Here is a 20,844-nt window from a genome sequence, read left to right as displayed (position 1 = left end):
TAATTTCCCCACTGATATGCTTTTAGTGTGCCAGTTTTCCGTGGCATTCTGTTGTAAACTTTTACAAGAGTTAACTTAACAACCAACAGCTTTGTGTTATGCCTTAGTTTTCCTTAAGAATTGAGTAGATGATTTGAAGTCATTATTTTCAGTGTGTGCAATTCTTGTTTTGTGAATGGATGAGATTTAAACAAAAATAATACATTCACTGTACTTTCTTACCTACCATCTTCATGTATTCATTTCTGCAGTGCTTAATTCTCTGCATGAGTAATGTTTTTTTATTTATGTAATAGTGACTTTACAGCTGTACTGCCAGACCCATAACAAGATTTCAAATGTAAAAACAATAAAAACCTTCATGAACAACGCAGCAAAAATACAAATTGTGACTGTAATATATGGCTTAATATGGCTTTTTTTCATTTTTATTTTAATATCTGTCAGGAAAGAAAGAGAAAATAAAACACCTGCCAACGAATGCTCTTCTATAGAGTACACACGCACGGTGTCAATCACATTACATAATGCATACCACTTAAAGAAGTAAACATTAGTCCAGCAGATTAAAGGTAACCAATATGCACACGTGAAAGCCAGTTATTTAATTACTATGGTGACATCCTCAATTTGACTTTAAGTGTATTATATACCCATATACAAATATTACAGTAGTGGCATGGCTTGCAATCAGAGATTTATTTCACCTTGAGTAGTGCCAGATACTGTATCATGTTTTAAAATGAAAATACATGTTTTCTCATTTGAAACTCATATAATGAATGGATGTTCACGGCAGAGAACATTTAGGGAACTATTGGCTGTGAGTATTTTAAGTATGTGGGGTTATCCCATGATAGACCAAGGATGGCAATATAGAGAGCATAACACAACAACTTATATAGGAGCTTCCCCTACCAGGTTATACTGGCCTACTGGACACTTGCATATCTTTGCTGCCGTGAATTGTAGCCACCACATAGTTTAAGAGAATTTCTTTCAAGCCTTATGGTTTTAGTTGCTGTTTATACCATCAACCCGATCACATTTGGCTATTAGGGTGTTGACCAGATTCTGCAACATTTCAGCCCTCATCTTGCACACTGCAAGGACTTCTTCATGGTTGACCTTCTCTTCCTTGCTGTAGTCCAGTGATACTTTGTTGGTGATGAGTGAAAGTCCGAACACATGTAAACCACAGTGTTTCGCTACAGTGACTTCTGGAATCGTGCTCATCCCTTGAATAGATAAGAAGAGAAGGCTTCTTAATTAAATGACAATGAACGTTATGGAGAAAACACACTGTTGGGTTCCCTCTGAATCCTTAATAAACAACTCATGTTAACTAAAGCTATTCAAATGTCTCAGCATTAATATCTAATGAAGATGTGTTTCTGATTGCACGTTGCATTTGTCTGATTAAAATGGTAGGTTTTTCAAATGTAAACAGTTTAGTTGCACACTCTATGAAAACATCTTTAAAAAATATTGAAAACTGAAATTTGAAACTGTTAACATCCGAGTTTATTTATATACTAATAAAGAAAAACCCTTGGGTATTTCAGGTGAAATAAGGTGGGTAAACCTTAACAGCTTTTTACACATGGTTTATTTACTTCTGTTAGCTCTCATTTCCATGAGTACACTGGGGTTCTTTATTTATTGATTTTGCTCAAAAAACTCATTAAGCACAAAGCTCTCTTCTGTGGGTAATGCTGGCAATACCATATCAAGTTTGCCATCATTCACTATTTCGAGAATTAAAAACTAAACATTTGCAACCTAAGAGGCTTTAGAAAGATCTTATCTTGGTAAGGTTTGATAGGGACATTATCAAACATCTTGAGCATTAAGATGGAAAACAGTCTGCCCAGATCATGTATGGCATCCAGTCCAGCAGTTACCATGGGAACAATAACTATCTAAAGCACTTTACTTTATGAAACTGAATGTTTAGATGTTGCATGCTGATTGGCTGCTGAGAGGTTTTAAACCGTGCATAAATATAGCTTAATGCATGGCGTAACGTATTTTTGTCTAATTACAGTTCGATTAATAAATTATCAATACACAACATATTAAACTCGCAACGGAGAACTTGACTATAGGTTTTTATTACTACTCTATTGTGCCTTATTACTTGTTTTTCTCTCATTTTCACTATATATATATATATATATATATATATATATATATATATATATATACACACACACACACACACACACACTCTCGTTTTAACTAGCTTCAGGTATTTGAGATAAGTAACTGGACAGGCTAAAATTAATTATTTTGATCCTGGCTGGGATAAATAGTATTCTGTTATTGTATTTATTGTTGGAAATGTTGAAAACCTCCAGTTTAACCGTGTCTAGTGGACTATTTTTTTCTCCAAGCATAAGAATATATAATAAAATTGTTTGTTGTTAAAAAATATATATATAAATAAATTTGTTTTTCTGTGTTTTATTGTGTCCGTTTTATAAGCTGGATAACACACTCCAGGGCTTGTGGGTTGTGTTGATTTAACATACAGTTTTGTTGGTATGAAGGCACTGACTTGGCTTCGCTTCGTGCCTCCAACCCAACCACAGCCATATGTTAATGCAACACAACCCACGCGCTGTCGTGTGTTACCCCTTATGTAATGAACGCCAAAGCCATCCCTGCCTGGAAAGCTCTAGAATAGGACATATGGACTTACCCACAGAGTCACTTCCAAGGATGTGCAGCATGCGGGCCTCAGCTATGGTCTCAAAGTTGGGTCCACTGACCATGCAGTACACGCCTTCTCGAACAAAGTCTGAATAGCCCAGTTGTGCACTGATGTCAAGTGCAAGCTTCCGCAGGTCTTTATTGTAGGCATCAGACATGCAAGGGAAACGGATTCCAAACCTTTAATGACATTATAATAATTGATGTTGTTAGGAGCACACATTTAAAAGCTGTTCAAATATTATTTGTATCACAGATTTTCCCTTCACAAAGGATGTGCTGGTATTGTGAGGTTATTATTTATAGAGGATTATTTTGTGTGTGTGTGTGTGTGTGTGTGTGTGTGTGTGTGTGTGTGTGTGTGTGTATTATAATCATTTGAGACTTCAGAATTAAACCTACATTGCCACAGAAAACATATAGTAAACTATAATATAAAAATCTGTTTTTTGACAGTACTATAGTGTTTAGAAATACGAGCAGACATATTTGTTGACTGAACCTACCTTTCCTCGTTGGGCCCACATAGTGGGTGCTGGCCAGCAAAGCCAGGCAGGTTGATGTGGTCTTTGATGATCATGATGTCTCCTGGTTTGAAGTCCTTACACAGGCCCCCAGAAGCGTTTGTAACAATTATAGTCTCGACCCCCAACAGTTTAAATATTCTCACTGGGAAAGTCACCTAGAAGAAAAAAGGCAACATCAAAATACCTATAGAAAGAAAATTGCATTCAGTATTTATAATGCTGTGGTCGGGTGAAAGCCCTACCGGTATAAGGTGTGTGTGTGTGTGTGTGTGTGTGTGTGTGTGTGTGTGTGTGTGTGTGTGTGTGTGTGTGTGTGTGTGTGTGTGTGTGTGTGTGTGTGTGTGTGTGTGTGTGTGGAAGATAACACGTGGGAATGTGGCTGGACCTGTAAATTGAATAAATGATTAATTAGGCTCCAGTCACAAGTGTATACAAAGGGTGATCCCAGTTGTTAATATTAGAGTTCATGTTTAGGTGTGTGGAACCAGTGGAGATACGGTGTTAGGAAATTTGATTGATAACACAAACATGGAGTACTTCTAATGTCTTGTTTCACCCATTTATTTTGGCCACTGTTTGTTCATGTATTTTGTTCCTGTTTGTAGTGTTTTTTGTAATAAACATGGGCATTTGCGCTTAGCCTACTGTTTGTATACATTTTTGTCTTGTATAGAGCTTATGAGGACCTTCTGTATGTGTAGTAACACTGCAATAAAATACATTGAAATTCTATGCTTATTGCATTTCCGTCACCAGGGTATGATGAAAAACACTTTGTTCTATTTTTAATACTTGGACTCCTAGTGAAGAAATGAAATGAAAAATATGCTGTGTATAAAAAAATAATTACTATATGTATAAATATGACTGGCTCTGTTCAATATACGTGGCATTTGTCCTTGAGAGCATAGTGACTAATGAAAGACTAATTAGCTTTAGAGTAGAAGCCAGGTGGGGAACTATCCACCATCCTGCCACGTGCAGAGCTGCAATTGGTAATCAAGTCTTAATGTCAAAGACCTTTCCTACTGCTTTACCCTGACCTCCCTCTGACTAGAAAAACCATACAATTAATATCTAATTACGAAAAACAGGGTCAGGGGAAAGGAAAGGAAGCTTATTTCCCCGGTGAATGATACAATACCAAATGCACTTTCGCAGTGGGAATCTTTGAATTGATACATAGTACAGTATATGTTTTACAGGGGCACGATAGTGGGCCCAATTCACAAAACTCGAAGGAATGTTTTTTGAAAAGTGATTTGCATTATTGACTTGTATTGGAAAATTAGAATAAACTAATACATACACTCTAAAACATTTGGAAAATGAGCTGCACACTTCAATTAATCAAAATGCCTTTAACAAAACATTCCTTCAAACAGTACTGTTGTGGTAAAGTTCAGTATTTCTTTTTTATGTTTTTTTTAATTACTAACAAGCTAATAAATATCACGTGATTTCACATGTAAAAACACTAGAAAAATAATGTAGTACATAATTACTGTTAAAAGTGTGTAAATGTATATTTCCTATCCTTTTAGTGCTGTGTTGCAAAACTATAGCAAGGGGCTCCATCTGTCTTGTAAAGCTACTTTGGTACGTGCTTCTACTGCCACAAACTGAACAACAGTAGGTACGGTAAACTGTGACAAGGAAAAACTTCAGTGTGAATAGGGTTATACAAGTATATGTGCTTCCTATACATTTTCCAAATATTAACGACAGAGGTGAAATAGTAGAAAGGGGTCATTTGAAGGTCGTTGTACAGTAAATGAATTTACCCCAGCAATACATCCATATTACATAACATGATTAAAAAGAATAAATGCAAAACAGAGCTAGTCCAGCTGCATTATTGCTACTGAAAGCCTGAAAGCTTCAATTACGCAGAGCTGGTACGCGGGCACAGAATTGCTAACACTAGCAATGCTGTTTACAGCTATTTATACTCTAAATCTATAAACTGACAGTAGCCGACCCAGCCAAAACCAGAAACCCATCAGCTGTGAAGCAGCCAGCTTTCCAATGTATGGCTCACCCTGCACCCCACACAACAGTGTCTTTACTGGATGGAGACCCACATTTTAAATAATTTCAGCATTATAACTTAAAGCCCACTGCCATCCATGAAAAAGCCTACTGGTTGTTGGTCCTTTCAACATATCAAAGCTCCAGCGGCCAGCATATTTTGATGGTGTTAAGTTGGCTTCACTCCAAAGCCATTAAATCATCCTATGGCTCTACTGTCACTGAATGTAGCATGCCATACAAAACACAGAATGATGCTTTCTTTTAGCAGTAAGTAACAGAAATAATAACGCATAATAACTTTAAACTGAAAGAAAAATGGGAATAGTTGATGCATATTTAGTAGAGGTATGCCGATTCTCTGATTTTCTGAGTAATCACCTTTAGAAAATGTGAAGTTGTTAGGTATTAATTAAATGGAATAAAACATGTCACACAAAACAATGCAGTCCCTCAGTTTCCCTCTACACAATTACTGAGTATCAGCCAGTAACAATCTGACAGTGTTATTTAATGTAGGATGGCAAACTAGCTAAAACTAAGTTATTATTTGTCTTAAGCCTTCTTTTATCCCGATGATTACATTTTTTTTTCAATTTCCTTAGAAATGCATTATCTCTGCAGTGAATTGTGGGATTAATGCCGGGCAAGCTGTTATCGCTGATTAAACTCAACAAAGAAATTCATATCCCACTTTCCACAGCATTAGCTCCAGTTTCAGGAAAGGTCCCATTTATGTGATGATTTAGTTGCATTTGCTAGTTTTGTACATTGTTAGTTTGTGGCCTCTGTTCAGCAATAAAAATGTCAGCACCCCAGAAGAGAGGAACATTTGCTTTCAATCAGCTTTTAAAACATGCAATGCAGAAGTTCATTGCTATTGATTGGTACTACATTGTAAAGGTGAGGGAAGGGCAGCTTTTCCTGTTTTGAAATCAACACGTTAATAAACAAGTGTGTTTTGATTTATTTAATACCTGCTGACAAATACTTCTTAAAGGCAATTACATGGAAAATTTGAGTATCAGCACACCCCTAATGTACAACATTCAATAAAATGGATGTTACACTGGAACCTGACACGACACGTTTGGTGTGAAAGGAGCTCAAGTCTGTTCACTTGTAAATGATTCTACGTACCTGGGGTTTGTCAAGTAAACTAAACACATAATGAAGTCAGATTAAATACATGTTAAATCCAAGTGTTGGGTGCATGTATAAATCTAAAAGCAAAGACATTATTGAGCTGATAACAAACCTAATGCTCAACGCACAGTTGTACTAAGGTTATACTGAAGGTGTCAGATTTTAGAGAGTTGCCATGACAGATTCAAGATTAAAATAAATCCATCTTGACAGTTACTCTTTCTTCTTCAACCCAATTACAGTTTCAAAAAACACATGCTGCATTAACTTTTCAGACCTAGATATGATCCTTGAGAAATATTCGTGAAAGCCACGGCCGCACAAGATTAAACATTAGAGCAGATGAATCAGGTTTACTGTCAGGCTTTGTGACACGGCCATTGCCTAATCAAGAATTTCTAGATCTATAACATCTGACAAATGGAAAGACTTTTCTATTCATAGTACAGTAAAAGCCTGAAAATAAACTAAATAAGATAGGTGATAGTTTTGTTTGTGAGTTTATTAAAGTCAGGCCACATTAACACTTACACACAATTATGAGAAATTTCAGCAGGAATAGAACATGTGTTTTTTATATTAAATTAAGTAATTTATTAACTTTAGATATAATGAGCAAAGCACAATACAAGGCAGAAAAACAAGACAACAAAACATGACACAAACAACAAATCAAAAAACATTACAAGACAGCTACTGAGATGCGTAATGAAATGTGAAACAGTATTTGCTCTTAATTGACATAAATTGTGAACCACTGATCGGAGAATTCAGACAGGTAGCCAGTCTTGTCTGGCGCATGAAGTGTCAACTAGTGACAACATATGTTGCTGTTTCTTTCTTCCCAAAGTGTCTGTAACCTTTCTGGTTTTCAGCACCTTGATATCAGCGAAGCAACCTGACTGATCATTCTCATTGCTGGTCATTTACCAAAATAGCATTTTCGATGTCCATGAGAAAAGAAGACAGGTGGCCCATTAATACAAATGTGTTAAACACTGTAATTATGCAGACAATTCCTCTGTGCACTAAAAGTTTGCTTTCTTGGACGCTGGAGCAATCCATACATCTTTAGTGCAGTGAGAGAGTATCGGCATTGGTGGATGACAAATTGTACCTTGAGAATCATAGAAAGAGGCCTGAGCCTTCAGCTACAGATAAAGAAGTAGGAAAATGAAGGGACTAGAGTGCACACATCTTCTATTACACTGCTGCGTCCCAAAGGCATGTACTTTAAAGGGACTAGAAGCTGTTACTTGCTTCTTTTGATCTCCCTTCCAATTGCTGGGTCTGTTACAGGTATGAATCGCTACTTTATGGTGTTTGCAGTCCTTGTTTAAATTGCTTTCTCTAACATTGAGTTATTTTCATTTTCTCTAGATCTTCTACCTGACTTTGCTTCTTCCTCATCTATACCGCATACTTCATTTGTGGGTCAAGTTCTGTTCTTAGCCTCTGTCTCAACTTATCAACGAAAATAAGAGGAACTCTGTCCCTCCCATGATTCCAGTAACCAGAAATCAGAGATGAAGTATGTGACTAGCTGAGCACTCTGTCAGAGGCACACTTGCTTGCTTTTCAATTCTTTTTACCATGCACATGTATAAAAAACAAATTCAATAATAAAGTGTAGGCAAAATACATAAAAATATGGCTTGTAACAGCAGTTATACTATACAATAAGTGGTAGGGTTTAAATTAAGGCATAGTCATAGTCTTATATTAACCTACTGAATTTTTTAAAAACAATTGCCTGTTACTCATTACTCATTACAACAGCTTTACCATAGTAGAACCCAAATAAGGGATTCATCAGTCTGCATGGATGTTCTAAATGGTTGAAACTGAACAGATGGGATTATTGAAATGATAACCCAATTTAAATTAATCTCAGATTTTACTTTTCTCTTTATTGAATTAGTCAATACCCGTTTATCCACCTCTCATTAATCCATCACTCTCATTTAGCCACTAGTCAGCACTGTAACAGATTGATTCTGTTGTAAAAACTACATATACATTAAACACGTTGTATGACCGTTCTCCTGAAATATTTTAGTTTGTTGCTGGTTGTATCAGTTGAAAATCCATTAGAAACATTGTAAAGGTAAAATGCTAGTCGACAGTACTGCTGTAACATTAAGAGCACTTGTGGTATAATGATCTTTTCGGTGTTTTTTTCCAGTTGCTGTGGTTTGATGATTTTGTTTTAATGTGTTTGCTTAAAATACAGCACAGTACAGAACTGTACAGTATTTTTTCAGTATTTTGTATGCATTTTATAACAAATTTTAGATTATTTAGAAATTAAATGTTTATACTAAACATGTGTTCTTTTGGTGATTCTTTATTCATGGTATAATATGCTAAATATCTACTTTCCTTTTCTTCTGGTTCAGCATTGTAATCTGTTCTGGAGGTTTAACAAAACAAGTGTCACTCTCATTCTTCTGTCAGGTGGGCCTGTGAAAGAAGGGGTTGGATAAACGAGTCCTGCTTGTATTTTATCATTTGCTGTGCTGATGTGTGACGTGTGCAAATAATATATTTGATGTGTCTGTTTCTTCTCGCGATTAACAAATCTTCTGATGCTAGCAGGTCATTCAAGCAAAACTTCTATCACACTCATATTGTTTTTATACATTGTTGTTGAAATTAGTCTATTATGTATTTTATTGGCAAGTAAATTCCTTAACTTTTAAAATGGTACAAAATAAAAAGCCTATAATTAACTCATAAAGGGGGGGGGGGGGGGGGGGGGTATAATATTTTCATAAACTACACATCACTAGAATCAACAGTTTTGGCAGTATTTTAATGAGCTTCATACTTAACGACTTTGATAGTGACAGATAAAGCTAATGTTCCATGTAATAGATGTCAGATTCTTTCTGTATTGCAAACATTTTCTATAAATTCACTTGTCCTTGGTGAATAGCTTTCAGGACCTATAGTCTACTGCTGTGTGGAACAGGCCCATTATGGCCTTGACTATCATGGCAAGCAAAGAGTAAGCCTCAGATATTAACAATGTTTAGGTTTACAGACGTGCAAATGAGGTTGCTGTTAGCTATTTTGTTAAATAAATAGATATACAAAGAACAGAAGAAACAAAACCTTGATAAACTATTTTCCACTGTACAACCGAGCAGGGTGCCCAGGCTGTTTTTCCCTAGAGCCCAAGCCGTGCAATTGATGTCACACGCAATGAACACGTGGAGTCGCATGTAGATGATGCTGTATTAAGAGGCGCTGTATTTGACTTATGAATGATGGATCCAGATTGTAGTTGTGTTTTTCTTCTTTAGTTCTGTTCTTCATATGTTAGTGAATACAACTGAAAGTCAACGGCAGGCTGACTATGCAGAGAAAAATGCTTATCGGAGAGAGGAGTAATTTGGATCTGTCAAACAAGATACTTGGCCTTAGACGCCACAAAGTAAAACCAAAATTAACCTGGCCTCTAGCCCTACTCAGCTCTGAGCCAGTTTCACGTGATTTGTGAGGCCAGAGTTTCACAGTTTAATTCTTGCTGGGCTTGGCAAATAGCCAGTGGAAAAGGGGTATTTGTGTATATGACAGTGTAAAGACAAAACAAGAGAAAACAATAACACTCCCAGGAATAGAATATATATATATAATATATATATATATATATATATATATATATATATATATATATATATATATATATCTATATATATATAACATATTGGATATTGTTGTATTTTAACATTGTTGATTTGTAAATTGTGGTGTCATTATTGTGGGGCCAGCAGGCAGGGCAGTAGTGAAGCTTTTGCAGGTCTTAAGATTTGTATTTTGCTGCCATGAAAGTATGACACCAATAAGGTTACATAAAGTGCCAAATATGCTAAGGTACAAAAACAAACAAAAATTGTAGGTGCATAGCAGTGAGGGCTCCTTCACATGCGACTAACGTTCCATGTTAGTTGAAGACAAAGTAACTTCTCACCGGACTGCAAAAAAATCATCACTTAAATTGTCACTACATTTTAATTAACGTCAATGACAAATAAGGGTCAACATTGCCTGCAACTCGAAGTATGGCTCAAAGATTCTGTTTTGCTTAGAGTAAGCTCCATCTGAACCGTGCTCTGTATAGTTAAGCTAATGCCCTAATTGCTAAACTTTTAGGAAACTATCCCATTCCTATACAGAAAGAAAGAAAAGAGCGTTATCTAAAGGAAATGAAAACCTAAATATCTGTGTGAACATAACTACCCTATAAGTTGGGCTTCAAGGTGGAGTTTGACAATTTTGTACAAGGCATTGTGAAGATTACTTGACACTTACAGCAGTGTACATCAACGCTGCTTATCAGGCGATGTCGAGAAACAAAGACACTCCATTTTCTTTTAAGGAAAGCCTGAATAACAAAAATGTGGAGCAGAAGCCTCTTTCCTAACTTTTCCTTGTGGGACGCATGGGACAGGCAGATTGTATAACAACATAACTGTTCTTTTCATAACCCATGTTAGTGTCTCCTTAAAGCACTGGTTTGCTTTAGTATTTATACCAGCCGGAACTGTGCCCCCGTGATACCCTTACATTTTGTAAATTCAATAACATTTTTAATGACTGAAGTGTACTTTCTAACTACATCCTTTTATTTAAATGTCTAAAAGGACAAAAATGAAAGCATTAATGCAATATCCCACAGGACTTGGATTTTAGGGATAATGGACATAAACAACAATTGATGAAGTGTGAAACATAAGTATTCAGATCAGCTTTAGCTGAGTGTTAACCTCCATCCCATATGACTATGACAATATACAGCCAGTGTTAGCTGCAGCTGCTTTACGGAGACTTGTGCATTAAATATGGGAAATAAAAACAAGACTTGTCTTTAAAGCTAAAACACTTAATAGTCAAAATAGTTAAAGAGCTGCACTGGCTTTATTGTTCAACCCGCAAACAAGCTTGAATTTTACACTTAAAATCTTGATACAATTCCCAGGCAGGTTCTTTCAAGCTCGGTGATAGTTTATGGGATTCAGGCTCAAGTTAAAAAACAGACACTTACACCCCACTTTTCCACTGCAGCATTTTAAACTATGGAGGGTTGGATCATTTTAGGAATCATTTCCAGTGCCTTACTCCATACTGATTACTTTTCACACTCTATACCACGTACAATTGAGCAATATCACTTCTGTCAGAACATCACAGACGATTTCTTCCCCATTAAAATTATCAGGCAAACAGGGGTGAATATAAAATAGACTACTAAAATAAAAATCTATTTATTGACCCAACAAATAAGTCACTTACTATTACTGTTTACTTCTTAAGGAATAATAACTGAAAAAAGCTTGTGAAATACATGTTGACACCGGGGGTGCTTTCAATAAGTGGATGTTAGCAGTTATCGAACGGTGTGTTGGAAGCTAGCAGTTTCAAAGTGGTAGACAAGATATCACCGTCTATTAAAAAAGTTGCTTTAAGCGAGTTTTTCCAATTTTTTAACATATATATTTTAAAAATGTAATTACTACTACTGCATTTTTGTAATGCAATATTGACACCTTTTTTAGTTTCGCATCTTGAGGCAGGGGTCAGATTTGTCAAGTTATATATGCTATTTACCACACAAGTCATTTACTGATAACGCAGATCTGGCATTTTGATCTCCAGTGAGGCAGCGAGGAGCTTGACTCGCTACTGTTAGAAATGCTTGCAGCTTGCTCATATACTTATACCAACCTTAACTCCTGCACCCTTCACTGTTGTCATGTGGCAATACAATATTATGACTGAATTGCAAGTGATCAGGCAGAAGACTGGAAATGGGAACAAGAACTACTGCTATTTTGACTGAGTACTTCTCATGAATACTGGAATTAGCTCAATATTTTCCCTTTTCAATTATATTTGATACAAAGCGAGACAAGGCAGCCAGGGAGCTCAACGACCTCCCTTAAGACAAAATCCTCTGCACAGTGGAGGAAGGGGAGGAGGTGGAAAAAACTAAATGAGACGACATTGGGAGGAGTGTCATATTACAATAAATAATGTGTTGTTTTCTGATTGGCTGCAAGATAATTCCCTACCAGAAATAGCGATTTACTATTCTTTTCATGTTAATCTGAACTGCTCTCTTTACTCTTCTAAACATAGTATATACTATTGTGTGGGCTGAGATATAGGATGTTGTGCTGAATCGGCAGTTCTAGTAGACAGCATTGAAAATATCTAATTACGTTTTTTTACTTGACTTCATGGCTGCAGTGTAATTTTTCTCTACATTATGCTATTTACATGTATAAGAGGACAAAACGAAAGCAATTATTACCATCAATGCAACATCCCACAGCATTTGGATTTTAGGGCTAATGGACATAAACAGCAAGGGAATGAAGTGTGAAGCATAATTAGTTTTCAGATCAGCTTTAGCTGAGAGTTCACCTCCATCCCACAAGACTAAGACAATACAGCCAGTGCTCATTACAACCGCTTTATAGACATCTGTGCATTTAAGACATAAACACATGGGCAATACATGTGTATACAATTACAAATATGCTTTAGCTTCAACATTTAAGAGTCAAAGTACTGAGAATAATCTATACTTGTGGCTCCTCTGGTACAAACTTTTGATAGTACTACAATGACAATATACAGCCTATTCCTAGAATGGAAGACTTCTTAATTTACACTACGACAAAACATTGATCGACCGTGCTTTTAAGATCATTGACAGTCATGGTGATATGTGTGGAGTCTGTGTTTTTACCATAAAAGAGACAACAACAAAAAAATGATTACTATATGTGGGGATTTTATAATCATGTCATGTTCATAAATGATAGACAAGCCAGACACCCATGGATAGCCATGTTTGAAACAAGGCCAGCATTTTTAAATGCTTCAGAATGAGCTCCTTATGATTATTGTATTATTTAAAAGTAACTTCAAAGCTATTGGTCTTGGTTGCAGGCTTTTTGTGCTCATAGTACATCACCTCACCTTGCAAAGTGAATATCCTTCATACAGGTGGAATCTGCCTTGCATGAAGACGCATGCCTTTTCCTTCAGATCCCCAAACACCAGGCGTCCTTCATGCCCAGGCACTGCAGAAGAAGCACATCATTATGAGACAGTGTCATCAATATTTGCCACAAAATACAGAAACACTGGAAAAGAAGGATCTAAAATTATAACATCTTTGTACAAATAAAACACACTCGAGATGGAACAGTTCTTCACAAAATATAACCCACATAAGTGTACCCTAAAAGCACACTACAATATCGAGAACTTCAATACATTATTTATTTTCTTTCTGTATGGAAATGTACATACAGTAGTCACTAATCCTGTCAGGCAGCACATACTGTAATAAATGCATTTATTACAGCATCTGTGGCTAAATACGCTGTCGCTAATATAACAATATGATTCAAAACCTCCAAAAGAGAAAGCACTAATGGCTCATTTTGAAAGGTCTGCCGTTTACAATCTGGGTCCATTCTTCTTCAGCACTGACCCCAGGCTAAACAACTGAGATGTATCTGTCAATCATTACACCCTGCTGCAAGATTTCAGCAACTGGATGGCAGGAGAGAATAAATGAGCCGCTCTCAATAGGCAGTACTACTGGGAGCTACCATATGGATTTAAATCACCTGAGGTGCTAATACTTTTATATATATGCAAAACCCCTCAAACAAAGATATATAAATACATTAATAAATAAACACATTACAAACTGAATCTGTAGCATATAATTCTTTTTTTGCCAAAATGTAAAAGTATGTCTTTCGAAAACCTCTTATTTCAAAGTGCTGAAAGTTGGTATACTTCTTGAGGGATAGTCCAAGATTAACTTGTGTTCGTAAGAAGGTATGGCGGCCATGCTGCATGACATCATAATCACAAGGTACAGACGTCATAATAACAAACTACAAAGATCTTCTCCCAAACCGATTGAACCAAAAATTGGCACACATGATATAGTGTGGTTGTCTTTAAGATTTGGTCAAGGGAAAATGCTACAATAAAAAACATGATGTCCACATTGGATGACATCATCAACTTACAAAACTGGCTAATAACTCCTTGTCGAATGTAGATTTGGCCATGGTTACTATGGAACATATAGTAACCCATGTATGCTCTATCAAAAAATGTCATTGCCCGTGACCTCTGACCTCTCCTAAAGGTAAAATGTAAAACTGGCTTATAACTCCTGAGAGAGTGCAGATAGGGTCAAGGTTACTATGGAACACATATAGTAGCCCATGTATGCATTGTGGACTATTTACTAAAGTGTTTGGTACTGGCATGCTGCACTATTTGCTAAAGTGTTTGATCCTGGTACTGGAAGTCATAAAGTTGCTGGCAACAGTAGTTTATATGTGTAAATGTAAAGCTGAACCCAAGGCATTTCTTCAGGTTTGAGGTAAATCATTTTACAAAAGTTTTGCTAAGCATACATAGTTGAAATGAATTGGCACAAGATATTTTTAAACCATTGCTTTTCTGATGCACGTGTGGACATTGCTGAGTTAAATATCACGGCGCCAAGAAAAGATGAGCTGATCAAATTAGCTCTCGCACTTAACAGGCAGGAAATGGACAAATTAATTCAGCTGGGATGGAGTACCCACTTGATTAACTCTGAAGCCTAAATACCAATTTGAGGGATGAATCTAATACAAAATGAATGTAATATACAAAGCTTCTTCTGTATATTTCATTTCTGGCACTGAAATTAAATGTACCGAGAGATACCTTACTCTCAAATTCAGATAAGGACCTGGGTTGCTTTAACTAACTGGTAAATAGTTACTCGTTTTTGTATTATTTTATAAGGTTCATGTTAACTTGCACACTAAATGCATCTAACTATTCTAACAAACACATATGACCAGGTTTGCCATTTTTCAATCTCAAAACATTCAAAGCACTGTCATAAGTTATTATTGGAATATGGAAATGTATTTCCATGGGGAGAATGGTTCAGACACCATAGATGAATAAACATTTGATGATAATTAAAGGTAATTTTCTAGGGAGAGAAAGGTAATAAATGCAGAAATAAACCCAGGTTATGTGTGACAAGTAACATTTTACTGTATTTAATCAAATTGTGGTGAATAATAAACAACGCGATGTATTTATTTTTTATTTTTGTATTTATTTTATTTATATATCGCCTTTCATACCATGGTATCTCAAAGTGCTTTACAGACAGTATGTATGTATCACTGTAATAATATCATTGCAATTGTCGTGTGTGGCTTTCCACTGAATGGATTTCATTTTGTCCCATAAAATGATTATGTAGTCATCAAAAAGCAGATACTGCTCTGCTGGGACAAATGTAAAATACATGTATTCATATTCATTTTGACATAAGATTTATTGGTTAATACCATCATTCAGATGTACCTTTAATGTTAATTGCCAGCTTGTCTGATTGTTATCATCACATTCATGTAGATCAGTGTTTACCTACTAACCCCAGTATTAAAAACCCAAAACAAATAAAATCCACACACACCTTCCCCTCATACCTCCCACCTCTATTTTTTTTTTTTACTATTCTCAACTCTGACTGCTGCTTAACAGTAAAAATGGGTTCATTTGTAAATTAAAATGTATTTTAAAAATCTTGCTGATGAGACAAGATTTAAATGGCTTTGTTGTGTGGGACAATGACCACTAAGGACTAGGTTGAGCCCTCCAAGCTCATTTTAATTATAACCTAAACCAAAATTTGAACTTAGGTCTCCAGAGGTGAAAGTCAAGAGATGCTAGTCAGTGCACTCAGCCAGTGATTTACTTCACAGTATTTAAACAGCTTGGTTTCAATACCCTGATGTTAAAGTCAATAATGGAATGAAACAGCCATTCTTTATAATTACTTTTGTAATTAAAAGGGGTTACCATGAAGCTATCAGTAGCCTTTTTGTTAACTGGCAGTGACACAGTTCCATTAAAAAAAACAGGGTTTATCCTGATCGAACATTCTTATCAGGAAACAAAAGCTACCATGTCACATTAAAAATGCACATGTTTCCCCAAGAGGACAGTGACTTTTGTTAGTATTGAGCTAAATTATGCGAGATGCTTTATAACACTGTCAATCTAATACTTGCAGCTGTCTTGATTAAATAAAGCTGCAGGTTGAGATTTTTCATTGTTAAATGTTTAACACTTAGGGATGAAGGGGATAAATGTATTTTACACTTGAGGAAAATTACCACCATTCAAAATACATGTGTGTATATATATATATATATATATATATATATATATATATATATATATATATATATATATATATATATATATATATATATATATATACATCTGGCTAAGTATTATGGTCTTGCTACAGTGCTTGGTTGAGTCCATTTGGGTTAAAATAAAGAAAAGGGATGTACCCACTTGGCCATGTCAATTGTGGATTCATTTCTTGATGCCTGCAGATGCCAAAATCCTTATGATTGTTTGAGTTTTAGGATTGTTTCACAGATTAGGGTTACTTTGGTGTTCCTCAGAACTGGCTACTGAGAGAGGGAGTCCCAGTGGCTGAACTGGTAAAGGCACTACATCATTACTGCATAGTGAGTTACATGCTCAGAAACTTTGCCCACAGGGAGCACTGCATGGGAATTGGTGTTATGGACAGGAACATTATTTGGGCTTAATTGGCCTCATCAGGAGACTTCCCAAGCTTGACTAGAAAAAGAATATGATTGGATTGATAGGTCAGTACTTACTGTCTCTGATGGGAATGTCACAAATAGCTGTTTTTTTAGGAATTAGGGCATTTATACATTCCTGTACTTGACTGTTTCGCATTGATATGATTGTATAGCTAATATGGACTTTACATTGGTAATAAGCGCAAACTGCTGATGTTATTCTAAAATACCCCAGCAATATCCAAGCTGTCTTTGTAAGATGTTCTTGTCTGGTGAACTTGACCTGTTGATATGCATGGGCTACTTCAATATTTCATAGTGTAAACCTCAAACCTCACAAGCATATCTCATTTTTCACTCACAATTACTCAGTTAGTATAGTTAAACAAAAACTGCACAATCAAAATATTATTTTACCTGTGCTCACAGGAAAGTTAGGAATGTCCTCATAATGAAATGTTTGCTTGTTTGAGACTGAATCAGCAAGGAGCCCCAACCCGGATCCACAGATAACAGCAATTTTAGGCCTGTGTCTGGTCTTGTTGAGGAGCCATTCAGCTGTACACTTGTAGTCATCGAACGAGCAGCAGCAGCTAATCAAAACATGGCACATGTTTAGTTTTGTATAGTGCTCAGTCTATAGTCACTCAATTACATTTTTTTTCTATATATATTTTTTGTAAATTAGATTGCAATGACCCAACTACAGCAAGAACATTGACTGTGAAAATATTTAAATATGAACATGGTAGAATTTTCACACCCTGTCTCTGGCCAACCGAAGGTTTAAGGAGACTTTACCTTAATATACTGCTTGGTGTGTGGTTTGTGATTATAAAAGTATAATAAGTGTTGACAAAGAATATTACAATCCTCAAAAAACTACAGACCACAGTGGTATGCCCTGGCTATGTACAGACTTTTTCAGTGGATGAATAGACACTTGTATTTGCACTCAACCTCAGTCACACAAAAACGTGGCAATATCTCACTAGCTAATAAACATAAAAAAAAAAAAAAAAAACATACAGTGCACATCAGATAAAGGGAGACTAGTAAGACCAGAAACAATAAACACAAGAAAAGACTGTATTAAAATGTGTATATTTTAAAATAATGGTATATTCAGTAGTTTGGGACAAACACCAATTACAAAATGTTTTAGTCCATTTATTGTGGAGAATGCGGAGTATGCAATTTTACAGAGAATTATGTTGTATAGACACTTTCATTTGGCATCAAACCTAAGTTGGTTCGAGGGCTCACTGCTCTGGCTGAATGGACAAGGTGGAGACCCCTAGTGATAAAATATAAAAAGTTTTTAAGAAAGGTGGAGATGAGGAGGTGGTGGGTTACAATGAAATCGAAACGCAACTGAGAAGAAAGTGAAGAGGGTATTTATAGTGCTAACAATCTTAATTTGCTAATGGGTAAATGGAATGATTCAATTTCGTGACGTAAAGATTGATGTCTGACCCTCCTCCCGAACTTTAATTAGAAATATCAATAAAAGAATAGATGGTAAAAAAGCCAATCACTTTTTTTCCTGCTAATCCCCCAGTCTCAAAGCAGGGTGAAAGACAACTGACTGCAGCAACACTTAAGTCTCCAGAGCTAAAACAGGCATTTGCTGTATCTACTACATCTCACTGAACATTAAACAAACATTTCAAAATCAACTCATTATGCTTTTACCAAGGGCTGTGTGAGAGGTCATGATAGGGCATGAATACCACTATGTTTTTACTACACACAGCTTGTAAGCACTACATGCAATGAGGTGACCTTCTATTAATTAACCTATTTCTAGGTAGAAAACCCACAAAAGAAGACCATAAGCTTTGTAATATATCTTCCTGTAGCTCTTCAGTATTTACAGCAATATTGTAAACTAAACAAGCTACCTGTGTTTACCAAATTGGCAGGTGTCACCAATGTGAGCTCACAAACAATTAAGCTCTTAGCTCTATTATTAGTTGGGTTTTTAGAGTTGGAAAATGCTTTGGGTTAAAAGCCTGTGCCTGAGCCTGTTTCATTCCCTTACCATTTTAAAGCCACATGAAACATTTCAGGTGAAAAATTTCAATCCATTCAATAGTTATAAGCCTCACAAGCTCTCCAAGAAACAAACAATTATCCATACAAACAAGAAAATGTATTTTTCCACAGCAAAATATATAACACACTGTAAAGAATATTTTCAGTTTCTCCCAGTTTCATTCTCTATCAGTAACACAATCGCTATTAAAAACACATGTGTAATAATAATAATAATAATAATAATAATAATAATAATAATAATAATAATAATAATAATAATAAACAGTTCTGCCCATTTTTAAAAACAGACAATTTTACCATGGATTTCCTTTAGCGTGCATGATTCAAGTAGCACTCCAGATTCTGGACCAAATAGATTGTTTGAAATGTCAATGGACTCCAGTGCAGGTAACAGGACAGCTTGTTCTGGAGAGGACCCTGTTCATTGGTTGAATAAAAGGTGAAGGAACTCCATTCCAGGAACATTTACCGAATTCCATATAGGTCAATTAACCTGACCTTTTCTGAATAGGCTGTATGAAGACAGAACAGTTTGCCTCAAAATCTTGTTGACGTTGTAGCTCAAAATTAAACAAGTCTGGAATTTGTTTCTCAGTACTATCCAACAAAGTATCTGTTGATCAGAAAAAGTATAATCTTTAGCCAAGAAAAATGATAAAAATGTCCCTGTGTTCAGCCATGAAGCTGAAGAAAAAACTTGTTAGTTGTTTTGGTGAGCTTTCGGTAATAACAGTGTCTTTAAAAGACCCATGTAAAATAGGCTTCATGATTTAAAAAAGTTTTGTGTGTTGTGGTAAAATCCTATTTGGTGGATGGTAAAGTAAGCATGTTGAATCCTTGGTATCTATGGCAGGGCATGGTAAAACATGACTCGATTTGGTCAAGGGCTATAAATAATAATATACAATGCAAAATTATGACTAGTCAACGTGACCCTATTGAGGCTGGTTAGCCACCCTAGCTAGCAGGATCCAACTCTGAGATTTGAGATTGAACAAGATGTTGGAGACAACCATTTGAGGTTCCTAATACATTAAGAAGGAAAATACTCCTAGGGTCACCAAGAGCGGAGGCGGAAGATAACTCAAGCTTGGATAACATGGTTAACAACTTAGGAAAGGTAATGAACATGAGCATGGTTTCTACTTTACAATGGACATCCCTATTGTGCACCTTAAGATCTGCAATGAGAGTTCTGGGACAAGATGTGGCAGTCCAGGTTTGTACCTGTGGCTGGGCCAAGGTGACAATGGTCAGGGGTCTGAAGAATCATCAAGGGAGAAATAGTTGCTTGAGGGAGAAGGGCAGGGGCCTTGCATGCTTCAATACTTCTTACGAAGCTGGTCAAGTCAGACGAGTGAAATCCAGTGACAGGACGCACACCACAGTTCACAGGATATCAGAACCCATTATAGATGAGAGTAGTTCCAATAGGATTGCAGCTAGTGATTAAACCAATGATCCTGGTGAGCCTAGTCAGAGGAACCAGCCCAGGAGAGAAAGGAACCTTAATGGGCGCAAACTAAGAATTAAGTGGCCGAGAGCCTTTGAGAAAAATGGCTTGGCTCACAGTTGTGCGAAGAATAAAAGGCTTACAATTTATAAAAGTTGAAATATATTGTATACATTTTACTGAAGTTAATATCTAGGTCTGTGACAGTCAAGAGTTCCATTGTCTCCTA

The 20,844-nt window shown here is 36.1% G+C and overlaps 1 protein-coding gene across 1 annotated transcript; it reads right to left on the bottom strand.

Annotated features, from left to right (window-relative positions):
* Positions 1-410: 410 nt before the first annotated feature.
* Positions 411-19,576, bottom strand: LOC121314993 (purine nucleoside phosphorylase-like). The gene is made up of 6 exons (XM_041248816.1): positions 19,460-19,576; positions 17,519-17,694; positions 13,413-13,516; positions 3,222-3,397; positions 2,705-2,895; positions 411-1,238 (listed from the first exon to the last, which is right to left on the bottom strand). Exons 1-6 carry the CDS (start codon positions 19,480-19,482, stop codon positions 1,015-1,017), a joined length of 894 nt encoding a protein of 297 aa, XP_041104750.1. The 5' UTR covers positions 19,483-19,576; the 3' UTR covers positions 411-1,014.
* Positions 19,577-20,844: the final 1,268 nt, after the last annotated feature.

Source organism: Polyodon spathula, chromosome 4, assembly GCF_017654505.1.
Source record: "Polyodon spathula isolate WHYD16114869_AA chromosome 4, ASM1765450v1, whole genome shotgun sequence".
Classification (NCBI taxonomy): Eukaryota; Metazoa; Chordata; class Actinopteri; order Acipenseriformes; family Polyodontidae; genus Polyodon; species Polyodon spathula.
Note: the sequence above shows the minus strand (reverse complement) of the source record. Positions and strands in the feature narration are given on the sequence as shown.

Excerpts from the sequence above, each read along its gene's own strand:
- LOC121314993 (XM_041248816.1), bottom strand. The coding sequence starts at position 19,482 with ATGCACGCTAAAGGAAATCCATG. Across the intron at positions 3,398-13,412 it reads AAGGATATTCACTTTGCAAG|GTGACTTTCCCAGTGAGAAT; the intron begins GTGAGGTGATGT and ends TTTTTCTTCTAG. Across the intron at positions 1,239-2,704 it reads CCTTGGAAGTGACTCTGTGG|GGATGAGCACGATTCCAGAA; the intron begins GTAAGTCCATAT and ends TATCTATTCAAG.